Genomic DNA, 11734 nt, shown 5'->3' with positions numbered 1-11734 from the left:
AAGACATTAACAAGAAAGCGTGTACTCTTTAGTTGATGGCTCGCAATTGTTGACCAAGCCAATCAACTCCACCAGTACTTCATGGTACAACCCTTGGGTAATCCATGCATTCAAATTAAACCCGGTGTGTTTTCAAGTTGCTAATTTAATTTTTGACCATCTATCTCAGCTCCTATAAAAGGAGGTCTTATCTCCTTTTCTACAATGTGTATTGAATACAGAACTCCATCTCCGTATATATACTCCGAAGTCCACAGCCTGCCATGTCGATTTATGGGAATCAAGGCCAGCAGCTTGAGGTCACAGGTATATATATACCATATGGTCCATATCCATGGCCGAGTTCCTCTGCATTTACATGCTCAAGCAATCTATTATATCTGCATTACTTTACAATATCAACTCCCCACAAATTTTCTTCACCTTTTGTTGATGGGTTTCTCTGGTTGTAGTTGTTGGATGTACCAAGTTGAAGGACACAGAATGGATTTCAAGGCAGGATCCATACGTCTGCTTGGAATATGGGAGCACCAAGTACCGGACCAGGACCTGTACTGGTGCGTTTATATCATATCCATCAATTCACCCCCTTCTCTTCTTCCCTCACTTTGGATCTCTATTCTTTTTTGCTCAAGCACATTAATTCTTGTTTCTTTTCTTTGTACAGATGGAGGCAAGAACCCCACTTTCCAGGAGAAGTTCATTTTCACGCTTATAGACGGCCTTCGAGAGTTGCATGTTATGGTTTGGAATAGCAACACCCTCACTTCAGACGACTTCATTGGGCAAGCAAGGTAACAATCACCCCAGTCTTTGGATAAGATTGTTGGAATAATTTACGATTATTACAATTTCCAGTCTCTCAAGTTCCTTATTAGGGCCTATTAGTTTTTTAGATTTTAAGGGGGAATGTCGGTCATTGGGATTTTGGTTCCCATTGTGTTTTTTTTTTTTTTTTTAAATTTATGTGGGGTCATAAAAAAATCATTTTCACAGGGTATTACTTACCTGATAAGTGATACCCATCTCTCAAGTGATGGATAAGTGACTTTCCCACCTGAGAGCAAGGGCAGAGCTAGAAGGGGGACCAAAAGCTAGCAAGAATGGATTGGGAGGGGAGGGGAGGGGAGGGGCAAAACCTAATAAATATAGGTAGGACGCAAAGATCTAAGGGGGAATTAAATGGATATTATGGGATTTTTAAGGTGGCTCCCCACCGCCACCCCTGGCTCCACCTTGCCTGGTGGGAAAGTTGCCAACACTTTGACGGGACAAAATTGCCCCTTTTAATAATGGTTTATTATGGTTAATATAGTAATTGTCATATTTACTTAAGAAATAAAAGAACATGAGTAAATATACTTACTTGGATAAGTAGTTTCCTGAAAAGTAAACGGGGTCTGAGTATTTACTATTTGGTGAATATATTAAATGACACTTTATTAATACAAAATCCCCCCAAATTTAAGTCTCTCTCTCTCTGCTGAATTAATTATTTGTTAATCTTTTCTGTTTCCACTATCTTTTTATAGGATTCAACTCCACAAGGTCCTTTCTCAAGGCTACGAGGACACAACATGGCCAATACAATGTAGAAATGGCAGGTAATTATAAAAGAAAATTAATAATAATGAAAACACTTACTATTCTTCTTTCACTATATATCTATTTTTTTTTTTTTTCTTTTCAAGGGCTATACAATGGGGGTACGTAGCCCATCCCCCAACCCAGGTGCAACGCTATCCCAAGTACCTTACCAATAACCGGCTGGTTGGCATCTTGCAAAATTAAATAATGTATATTTATTTTTATCTCTTAATTATTATCTTTTGATCTCAAATATAACTGTATATTTATTTACAACATAACGTCCAATTGCAGATACTCAGGAGAAGTTCGACTCATACTGCATTACCCAAATGCCAATGTAAGCTTTCTCTTTCCATGGTCTCTACGAGACCACTACTTAATTACAAGTGATAAGGGTTGGAATTTAACATTACACTTACATTATCTGCCCATTTGCAGAAATTACCAGCGACAAGCTACGCCATGTCTGCAACACCATTGGGAGCTGCAATCTCTTTCCCACATCCTCAATCTTATTACACATCACTCCCTCCTCCTCCAGCAACATATGCACCATCTGTTTATCCTCCTCCTCCAGCTGGGTATCCTCCTCAGCAATACCCAACAACCACCTATACCACACAGCCCTACCCACCTCCACTACATGGAACCCCTTATCCACAAGGTATATATTGCTTTATCTCTTGATTTTCTACTTCCAATCTATATTTTTTTTTAAGGCAATGGGTAATTTCATTAAAAATGCAAAGAATCTCAAATACAAATTTTGAGAGTACAATCAGTAATAGTAGACCAAAAAATGAAAAGATAAACCCAAACCAAATTCTTGATAAAGAAACAAATCCTGAGCACTGTGAAAAATTTTTGTAAGAATTCTGCAAATGATGCAAAAAGATGGAAATGCCAATAAAGAAGGACCGACCTCCAACAGAGTCAAAACACAGCAAGGAACTCCCGAAAATGGGGATACACATTGATATGTATTGGTTGATATCAAGGTTCAAAACATCGACATATATATATATATTGATTGATATATATGTATTGATTTTCAGCGCCATCAATTCTCTTAATAATATAAGTTGGTTGATTTTGATTATTTTAAATCTTAATAGTTAATATTACACATCTTCTCTCAAATTATAAAACCAAAAAGTGTAGGAAAATAAGTTTTGATCAAAATAAATTATTAATACACATTTTTCTTATCAAGAGTATTGAACCTTGGCTCCTATTATTTTTATTTCTACAAATTGGAGTTTTATCTGATTATTTATGGAACATTTGGATGCAGCTCAATATTCTGGAATCTATCCGCCACCACCCAACTAAGTCGTTTGGCTCCATATCCGATGCTCATAGAGCCAGCCAGGGAAGAAGGTGGCTGTCATTGTGTGAGCAATGATAATAGTACTGCTAGTCATCTTGTTTAAATGGAGAAGAATGCTGTCTTTGAAGTCTTCCCCCCCCTCTCTCTCTCTCCTCCCCCCGTTTTTTATGATGTTTGTATTCTTTCAGTGAATTTTTTTCATGTCTACATAATAAAGATAGATAAAAGCACAACAATTAGAAAATCGTCTCGTAGTATATTCATGGACAAGGCTGTTCTTGAACTCTCTCTCTCTCTATCTCTCTCTCTCTCTATATATATAACACTTAACGATACCTTGTGACTCTTTTATCCTCCTATACATATGGTGGTGAAGCTATAGGTAGAGTGGTCTCCTTAAAGGATGAAGAATTTGAAAGGGATGGTAGGATCCATCGTATGGACGCCAAAACTATTGCGAATGGGTGGGCGAATTTCAAAAAATTTTCTACCTTCCTTTCAATTGGGAATCACATTCCCTGATTTTAGAATCATATTCAAGGATCCTACTTGAATCAAACCAGACCAGATTTGAACCAAAAGAGAAGGGAGTGATTATACCTGATCCAGAGAAATAATATCTCCCAAAGTTGGTGTTCACGCCCAAAGAAGACACCAAGATCTGCTCTTGCTGAAGATGACACAACAACTGTGGAACAGAACCAGCAGAGTGCGTCCTACGCACCAAATCCTTCACAAGAATCCTCTGGAAACAATGAGCACCAAACTGAATCAGCCTTTCAGCAAAGACTATTATCAAGAACTCTTTATTGATCTTTCCTTCACAGAGAAATCGAACAAATGGTGGTTGGTGGCGGCTGATGGAGAAGAGAACAAGAGAAGAAAGTGGCGAACTGCTTTTTTTCTTCTCTAGGGTTTCTGAGATCCAATCTTTAGAATGCAGGTGTGTTCTCTGCGAAATCCCTTGGGTTCGAATTCTTGTAATTCGAATTAGGGTTTCCTCCACTTGCTTAATGATTAAGAAAACCTCCTAATCATATCAGGAGTTGCCTTTATCCAAATCTGTATTTGGATTAAGACTCTTCTTAATCTTATCTGCAGATTAGATAAGCTTTTGGGCTCATCCTAATCTCAGATCCGCCCCCTTTTGTGACTGATCAAATCAGCCCAATTCAAAATGGGATTTAGGCCCATTAAGTAATAAGTGCTCAATGGTCTTCTAAACTGCTGCCCAGTTGGGCTTCTTTGTATGGTGTGGGACCCAAGCATTGATCTACACATCAGTCACATGGGTTCGGCCCAGCCTCTGTTACAAAGCCTAGCCGAATTCACTAGAAAGCCCAGTGAACCCCTTTAGCCCATCACATGGACCCTATGGGCCCAACACTTACACTAAGTGGTCCCTGGGCTAAGCAATCTTATAATAACCTAAGAACTATGGGTAGATGCAAGATTAGCCCATCAGGTATTATCCTAAATGGCCTTATACTTAACCTCCCAGCCCATAATGATCAAACACTACCCAACAAGAGAGGACCTCTCCCTCGGCTGCAAGGAACAGCGCTGCACTCTTTACTCATATGGATCCCGGGAATTGAAACCATTTGCAAACATTTTGAAACCATACATATCTATTATCATATATATAAATTTTGCAAAACGAAATTCCAACGATTCAAATCAACTGCCGGCAGTTTGGTTTCCATCAGAGAGAGAGCATCCCTAATCATTACCTTTGTCCGACAAAGGGGCTGATCCCGTCACTATGATCACCCACTCAGATGAATTCTCAGACTATCCCAACATACGCAGGTTTTGACCCCCGCTAAGGATCTCACTGATTGACATATCAAAGACAGCCCAATCCGACACCTAGTGTAGTACCATAATCGAGTCTAGGGGTCAGGTGTAACTTTCCAGTTTTGCCCATCAATCTCCAAGGTCTATGGCAATACTAGAAATCTGGTCCGGTTCAAGGGTTCAAGTAATCCTACACTACGTTTGCCTTGGGTCTCACCCTGGCGGATGAGACAAGCCACCCCAATAGTTGGCAGCACACTAGTGTTAGCCTTGGCAGGATAAATCTTCCCAGACTTATCCAACGGTTGTGAACATTTAAAACCAACACAAGTCTCATTAAGTGTCAAGTTTTAGGGTTTTACACAGAAGTATACCACACAACATGAATCAAACATGTACTTTATTTATTTACATTAAATATCAAAAGTACATCAAAGTCGATTGAAGCTAAGAGCATACAAAAATTGTCCAACAGAATTATTAGGATTAGGGTTGCAAAGAAGTACGCCTTCGGTTGCTCAGGAGTCTTAACAAAGTGGGGTAGCAATGAAGGTAACGAAAGTGTCATGGTTGTACTTTATTCCCTCTTTTTATAAGGGATCCCAAGACTTTAAGGAGAATGATAGAAAAAAGGGTTTGATTCCTATTAGGAAAATGAATCATTGTCTTTGTATCAATTATCAAATGAACACTACTATGATTTTCCCACGTGTCTAATGAGATCTCTTGAGGACAAAGTTTCCTTTCGTTCGAGGATTGTCTTTTAGCACGTGTATGCTACTTCCCATCGTAGGTTCCTTGAGGTCACGTATCATGGCCAGGCCTAGGTTTGACTGCTATGTCTGGTTGTCCATCTTATCACCTTCAGGATGCTTCTCTATAGCCGTCGTGATTAATCGGCAATATTATGTTCTCATCACAAGTTCAAGGTAGCTCTTCAAGCTCATCGTAGTTATGAGATGGCTCTTTAAGCTGATCGTAAGTTTTGGGTGGTCCTCCATGTTGCTACAAGTGTATGTGTGGTTTTGTTTCGATTCCTTAATCATGATCGTGGAAATGGGGAACTACATATACTTACAATTAGCCCCTTGCTTATTGGTACGTGTATTTTTATCAACAAACATTTTTGTAGTTAGTGTATCTTGCAATTTGATGTTATGGAAGTGGAAATTGATACCCATCGATTGCGATTTTACAATTGCCGCTTGGAGAAGAAAGTTGACGATCTTTGCATTTTGTCAGGGTGATGGGAGTGGTTGGTGTTCATTCCTTAGGGTTGGGTATCGCATAGCGATGGGGCTTTGTATTAGTGAGAGCAGGGAATGGAACAATTGGTTGGGTTGCACATTCATTTTATAACCCATTGTTTGGTGATAGGGACTAGATCAACCCCTTGTCTACTTTATATCCATTATGAGAGAGTGAAAAATTTCGTTATCTTGGGTTTTTGTTGCATTGGATTTTGGACTTTGAAGTTGTTGTTGAAATCTAATCATGTGCAGCCTGGTGAATGAAGGATTGTGGGTGGTAGCTCGGATGGGATATTGTTAGTGCTTCTATTTAGTGGTGCATTAGACTGAAGGGATGGGAGATCCATCATATGGATGGCTGAACCCTACAAGAAGGTTGGGCGAAATTTCAAAAATTTCTTTACTCCCATCTGGGAATCCTATTCCCAATTTAGAAAACTACATTTTCAAGGTTCGTTCTTGTAACCAAACCAGACTAAATCTAAAACTAAGATTAGGGAGGGATATACCTGATACGGAATTTATGCAAAAAGCTCCTCCCAACGTAGGTGTTCATGCCCAAAGAGTGTACCAAATCTTCCCTCCACTGAAGATGACACAGCTTAGGAAGAGGCAGGATCAATAGGTAGTTCTTCACCAAGATCTTGTGATTCTTTAGCAAGAATTGAATGGGTAAGTGACCATAGGTTCAAAATTGTTTCTTCTAGCAAGAAACAATATCAAGATCAAATCTTGATTAGATCCAAGAATTGGAGATCAAACAGGGTAGGGCGGTAAGAGCATGAAGAAAAAGAACTGAAGGCAAGATCAGTCTAATTGAGTTGTCTTCTCTTTGTGTTGTGTTTGATGTCATTTTCAGGTCCGCCTTGTTCTCTATTTATAACCTTAAAGAGACAACCTCATAATCTGATTAGGAGTTTTCTGATCCAAATCTTTATTTGGATCTAAACTCTTTAAGTGATAAGGATAATCCCTTATCTTATCTATAGTTCAAAATCAGCTTATTCCTAATCAAATTAGGAGTTTCCTTATCCAAATCTTTATTTGGATTTGGATTCTTTAAGTGGATAAGAGTTATCCTCTTATCCTTATCCGTTGATCCAAACCTAGATCTGCCCCTATTTAATTAATCCAATTCAAAATGGGCTTTTAGGCCCATTAAGCTTTCAGGCTTACTTCCTTTTAATGCTGGCTAGCTTGGCTTTCTTTGTATGGCGTGGGATCCTAACATTGATCTACACATCAATCACATGAGTTCAGCCTAGCCTCTGTTACAAGGCCTGGCCGAATTAACTATTGAATACAGTGAACCCCTGAGTGCATCACCATGGGCTCTTAATGGAACCAACATTTACACTAAATGGTCTTTGGGTCCAGCCATCTTATGAAGGCCCAAGGATTGTGGGCAAATGAAAAATTAGCCCATCATGTATAACCCTCAATGGTCTTACACTTAACCTCTCAGCCCTTGATGATCAAACATTGCTCGACAAGAGAGGACCTCTCCCTTGGCTGCAAGTTATAGCGCTGCACTCTCCACTCACATGGATCCCAGGAATTAAAACCTTTTGCAAACATTTTGAAACCATAATATATATATAAATATATTTTTCAAAAACAAATTTCAACAGTTGAAATCAACTACCGGCAATTTAGGTTTCCATCAGAGAGAGTGCATCCCCGATCATTCACTTTGTTCAACAAAGGGGGTGATCCTATCACTACGATCACCCACTCAGATGAATTCTTAGACTGTCCCAACATACTCAAGTCTTAACCCCCTCTAAGGATCTCATTGATTAGTACATCAAAGACAGTCAAATCCGACACCTAGTGCAGTATCATAATCGAGTCTAGGGGTCAGGTATAACATTCCAGTTTTACCCATCTATTTCCAAGGTCTAAGGAAATACTGGAATTTTGGTATGGTTCAAAGTTTTAAGAAAACTCACACTACATGTACTTCAGGTCTCACCCTGGCAGCTGAGACAAGCCACCCCAACCAACTTGGCAGTACACTAATGTCAGTGATGAGACCAAAAAGAACCCTATTTTTATCCTCTAATATTCACTCTTTTATATTTATCTAGCACTTAAATGGACTCATTACTCTTGTATTTCGATGCAGGGCAATAAAGAAGGCAATTGGAAGAAAACAGGGCAAATCGGGTGATTTTGCACAATTTTAGCGGCAGTCAGTAATCTGGATCTAACTCTCAATTCCGGACACAGAATTGGACAATTCAAGAAGCATTAGAAAGATGAAAGGAATGCCCACAACCTTTATGTTTTAAGTTTTGATAGATTCGGCCCACATCGAGTACGAAAACGAGCCCGAAGTCGGTGCAAGTTCGTAGCCAGGCCCATTTCACAACTTAAGCCCAACTCGCAGAAGTACCTTGAAGCAACCCAAGTTTTAAAGCAGCCCAACTCGAATTCAAGAGTTAAGAGTCCGAATTTCGAATGTAATCTCCAAGGAGAGAGTTTTATCAGTTCTAAAGTCTTGAATGTAATCCTAGAGAGATAAGAAGATTGAGATTAGAGCATTAGATAGGAGATAGGATAGGATTAGTTCAAAGAAGATCAAGACTCCCTAAAGATAAGATGATCTCCTAGAAGGAGTTGGAAAACAACCCTCTCCTTTGGCTATATAAAGAGGGGGGTGAACCAGCTCTAGCATCACTCAATCATCCAGCAATCAAGCATCAAGCAACTCAAGAAGATCAGTTCGGCCATGGAGAAGCAAAGAATGGAGATTGCGCAGATCATGAGCAGCTAAGCTTCTTTTTCTGGTTCAAGGGGGGAGGTTCGATTGTGTCATTGTGAGGTTCTGTAGTTAATTTATTTTCTTGCTTTTTTAATTCAATTATTCATTGATTCTTTAGTATATTTTTTATTGGATGTTAATGTTAATTAGTCTGACAAACTGAATTAATGTTGATTTTCCTACTGCTATCCATGATTTCGGTGATCCATAATTGTCACGAATAGTGGTACAAGTAGAAATTAGGTTGATATCTTTTTGGGTCAATTGTTTGTGACAGCCTTTCACCAATGTTTTAACATGGTTCAATCTAAAGGAATCGATGGAACAAGATTCAATAATTGTAGCTATCTCAATTATTGTTTTTTTGGTTTAACTGTTTTCACAAATCTTAATGCTATCACCGGTTAATATGGAACGCTATCGTACCCAGTTGAGTGGTGATAAGTGTTGATCGAATGCTGGGTTTGGTCAATTGAATTAGGAAAACACAAGGTTTATTATGGCTATCCTAATAAATCTAAGGTTAAATGCTTGAATTGCAAGACTGCTGAATTTTACCTAGGATCGATGGCCAATTGATTCAACCCGAACCCTTGAACCAGAATTTGGTAGGACTGATTTCTTTTTGATTGTTGAGTTTGCTATTGCTTTCTTGTTCTTTTAATTTTAATTATTTTATTTTCCCACTCAGTTATATTATCCATTTGGCTAAGAGATTACTGATTTGCTCCCTGTGGAATTCGACCTAGAACTACTTTTACTGCAAATATTTTATTGTGTGACTAGTAATAATTTTGAGGGCTTCGTCGACAAACCCGTCAAAATTTTGGCGCCGTTACCGGGGAGCAACTTTAATTTCTTAGCTATTACCTTCTCTTTGTTAACCTCTTTTGTTTTATGACTCGTGCTTCTCAATGAGGTGAACTCGAGTACAACCCCGAAATTGAGAGGACCACCTGTCGTTTAAGGAAGGAGGCTAAGAAAAGGAAGGATCGTTCACCAAAAAGGTGAATTCAGATTGCGAATTGCCCACTTGTGATTTTCCCATCTTCGAAGAAGGAGAAAGAATGGCTGACAGAGAGAGGACATTGAGGGAGTTGGCTGCATTGATTATGAACCAACAACCCTTATGCATCACGTACCCCACTCTTGAGGTAGCTTTTGAATTGAAATCTTGTTTGATACAATTATTGCCTATATTTCATGGTTTTCCAGGAAATGACCCTCATAAGCATCGAAAGGAATTCCATGTCGTCTGTGCAAGCATGAAGCCCCAAGGTATGACCGAGGACCAGGTAAAACTCATAGCCTTTCCATTTACTTTAAGAGATAAAGCAAAGGATTGGTTGTATATTCTTCCTCCCGGTTCAATACGCACATGGGATGAGATGAACAGGATATTTTTAGATAAATATTTTCTTGCATCCCGGGCTGCAAATATAAGAAAAGAAATATGTGGAGTTCGGAAATTTGGTGGTGAGACACTATACGAATATTGGGAAAGATTTAAATAGCTTGTTGCTAGCTGTCCACATCACCAAATACCCGAACAACTGTTAATCCAATACTTCTTCGAAGGGTTGCAGCCCATGGATAGAAGTATGGTCGATGCAGCCAGTGGAGGAGCCTTGGTGAACAAGACACCCGAAGCGGCAAGGGTGTTAATCTCCAACATGGCCGAAAATTCATAGCAGTTCGGTGCAAGGACAGACGGTACCATTAGACGGGTTAACGAGGTAAGCCATGTAAATTTAGAAAATCAGATTTCTGACCTAACTGCTTTGGTAAGACAACTCGCTGCAGGACAATTACAAACTGTCAGGGTTTGTGGTATCTGTTTGACTCCTGGCCATCCTACGGACATGTGTCCATCATTGCAAGATGGTTCGATGCAACAAGTCAATGCCGTAGGAGGATTCCCGGGCCAGCCCCAACAAAAGTATGATCCCTACTCCAATTACTACAATCTGGGGTGGAGAGATCATCCAAACTTGAGCTACGGGAACCAAGGAGGACAGTAGTAATATCAACCCCATTTTTTCAGTCGATAGCCCCAGTTTTCAACACCCATCACAGCACAAGCCCAACCCCCGAATTCAGGTACATCATTAGAAGATATAGTTAAGGCTCTAGCTAATAATACTTAGCAATTTCTGCAGGAAACAAGAGCCAGCATTCAGAATTTGGGGAATCAAATCAGCCAACTTGCCACTTCCATTAACAAGTTGGAGGCGCAGAGCTCTGGGAAACTACCATCACAAACGGTAGTCAACCCCAAGGAGAATGTAAGTGCAGTGGTGCTGAGAAGTGGGAAGGAACTACAGCTAGAACCTATCTCACCAAGGAAGGCGGATAAAGGACAGAAAGAAGAGGAGGTACATGACTCAAGAGTTGGAGAGAACGTTTTAGCCGTGATCAAGAGGACCTTACCAGAAAAATATGCTGATCTAGGTATGTTCACCCTACCTTGTGTGATTAGCAATAAGCGAATCGAGCATGCCATGCTAGACTTAGGTGCATCTATCAATGTCCTGCCATACTCAATTTACTATGCTTTGAGATTAGGTCCTTTAGGGAAACTAAAGTTGTTATCCAATTAGCTAATCGTTCTAACGCCTACCCAGAAGGGATTGTTGAGAATGTAATGGTGCATGTTAACGATTTAATTTTCCCAGCTGATTTTTACATTCTGAAGATGGAGGAGAACACGATCGAAGGTTCAACCCCACTTCTATTAAGCAGGCCATTCATGAAAATGGCCAAGACCAAAATAGATGTGGATGAGGGTACCCTCTCCCTCGAGTTTGACGGAGAGACTGTTAAATTTAATATTTTTGAAGTTATGAAGTACCCAATTGAAGACCATTCGATTTATTTGGTTGACACTTTTGATCCAACTATGCAGGAAATTTTTGAAAAAGATATGAATGAGGAGTTAGAATCGAGTGCACAATTGGATACCAAGGCCCCTATTCCATATTTGAACCCACCCATGAT

General features: G+C 39.6%; 1 protein-coding gene across 2 annotated transcripts; it reads left to right on the top strand.

The window, feature by feature from the left end:
- Nucleotides 1-200: 200 nt before the first annotated feature.
- LOC104587309 (elicitor-responsive protein 3-like) lies at nucleotides 201-8917 on the top strand. 2 transcript variants are annotated; one of them, XR_016083466.1, is made up of 8 exons: nucleotides 222-306; nucleotides 453-557; nucleotides 668-794; nucleotides 1533-1604; nucleotides 1882-1927; nucleotides 2029-2254; nucleotides 2885-7993; nucleotides 8099-8917. XR_016083466.1 is itself a non-coding variant. In XM_010244859.3 (7 exons), the coding sequence occupies exons 1-7, from the start codon at nucleotides 264-266 to the stop codon at nucleotides 2920-2922; spliced, it is 657 nt and encodes a 218-aa protein (XP_010243161.1). In that variant the 5' UTR covers nucleotides 201-263; the 3' UTR covers nucleotides 2923-8917. The 2 variants fall into 2 exon arrangements, 1 of the variants encoding a protein (XP_010243161.1); XM_010244859.3 differs by having other exon boundaries at nucleotides 201-306; nucleotides 2885-8917.
- The last annotated feature ends 2817 nt before the right edge of the window (nucleotides 8918-11734 follow it).

This window comes from Nelumbo nucifera, chromosome 3 (genome assembly GCF_055504915.1).
Source record: "Nelumbo nucifera cultivar China Antique chromosome 3, China Antique-T2T, whole genome shotgun sequence".
NCBI classification, from domain to species: Eukaryota; Viridiplantae; Streptophyta; class Magnoliopsida; order Proteales; family Nelumbonaceae; genus Nelumbo; species Nelumbo nucifera.
The sequence above is the reverse complement of the archived record's forward strand: the minus strand, read 5'-3'. Positions and strand labels throughout refer to the sequence as shown.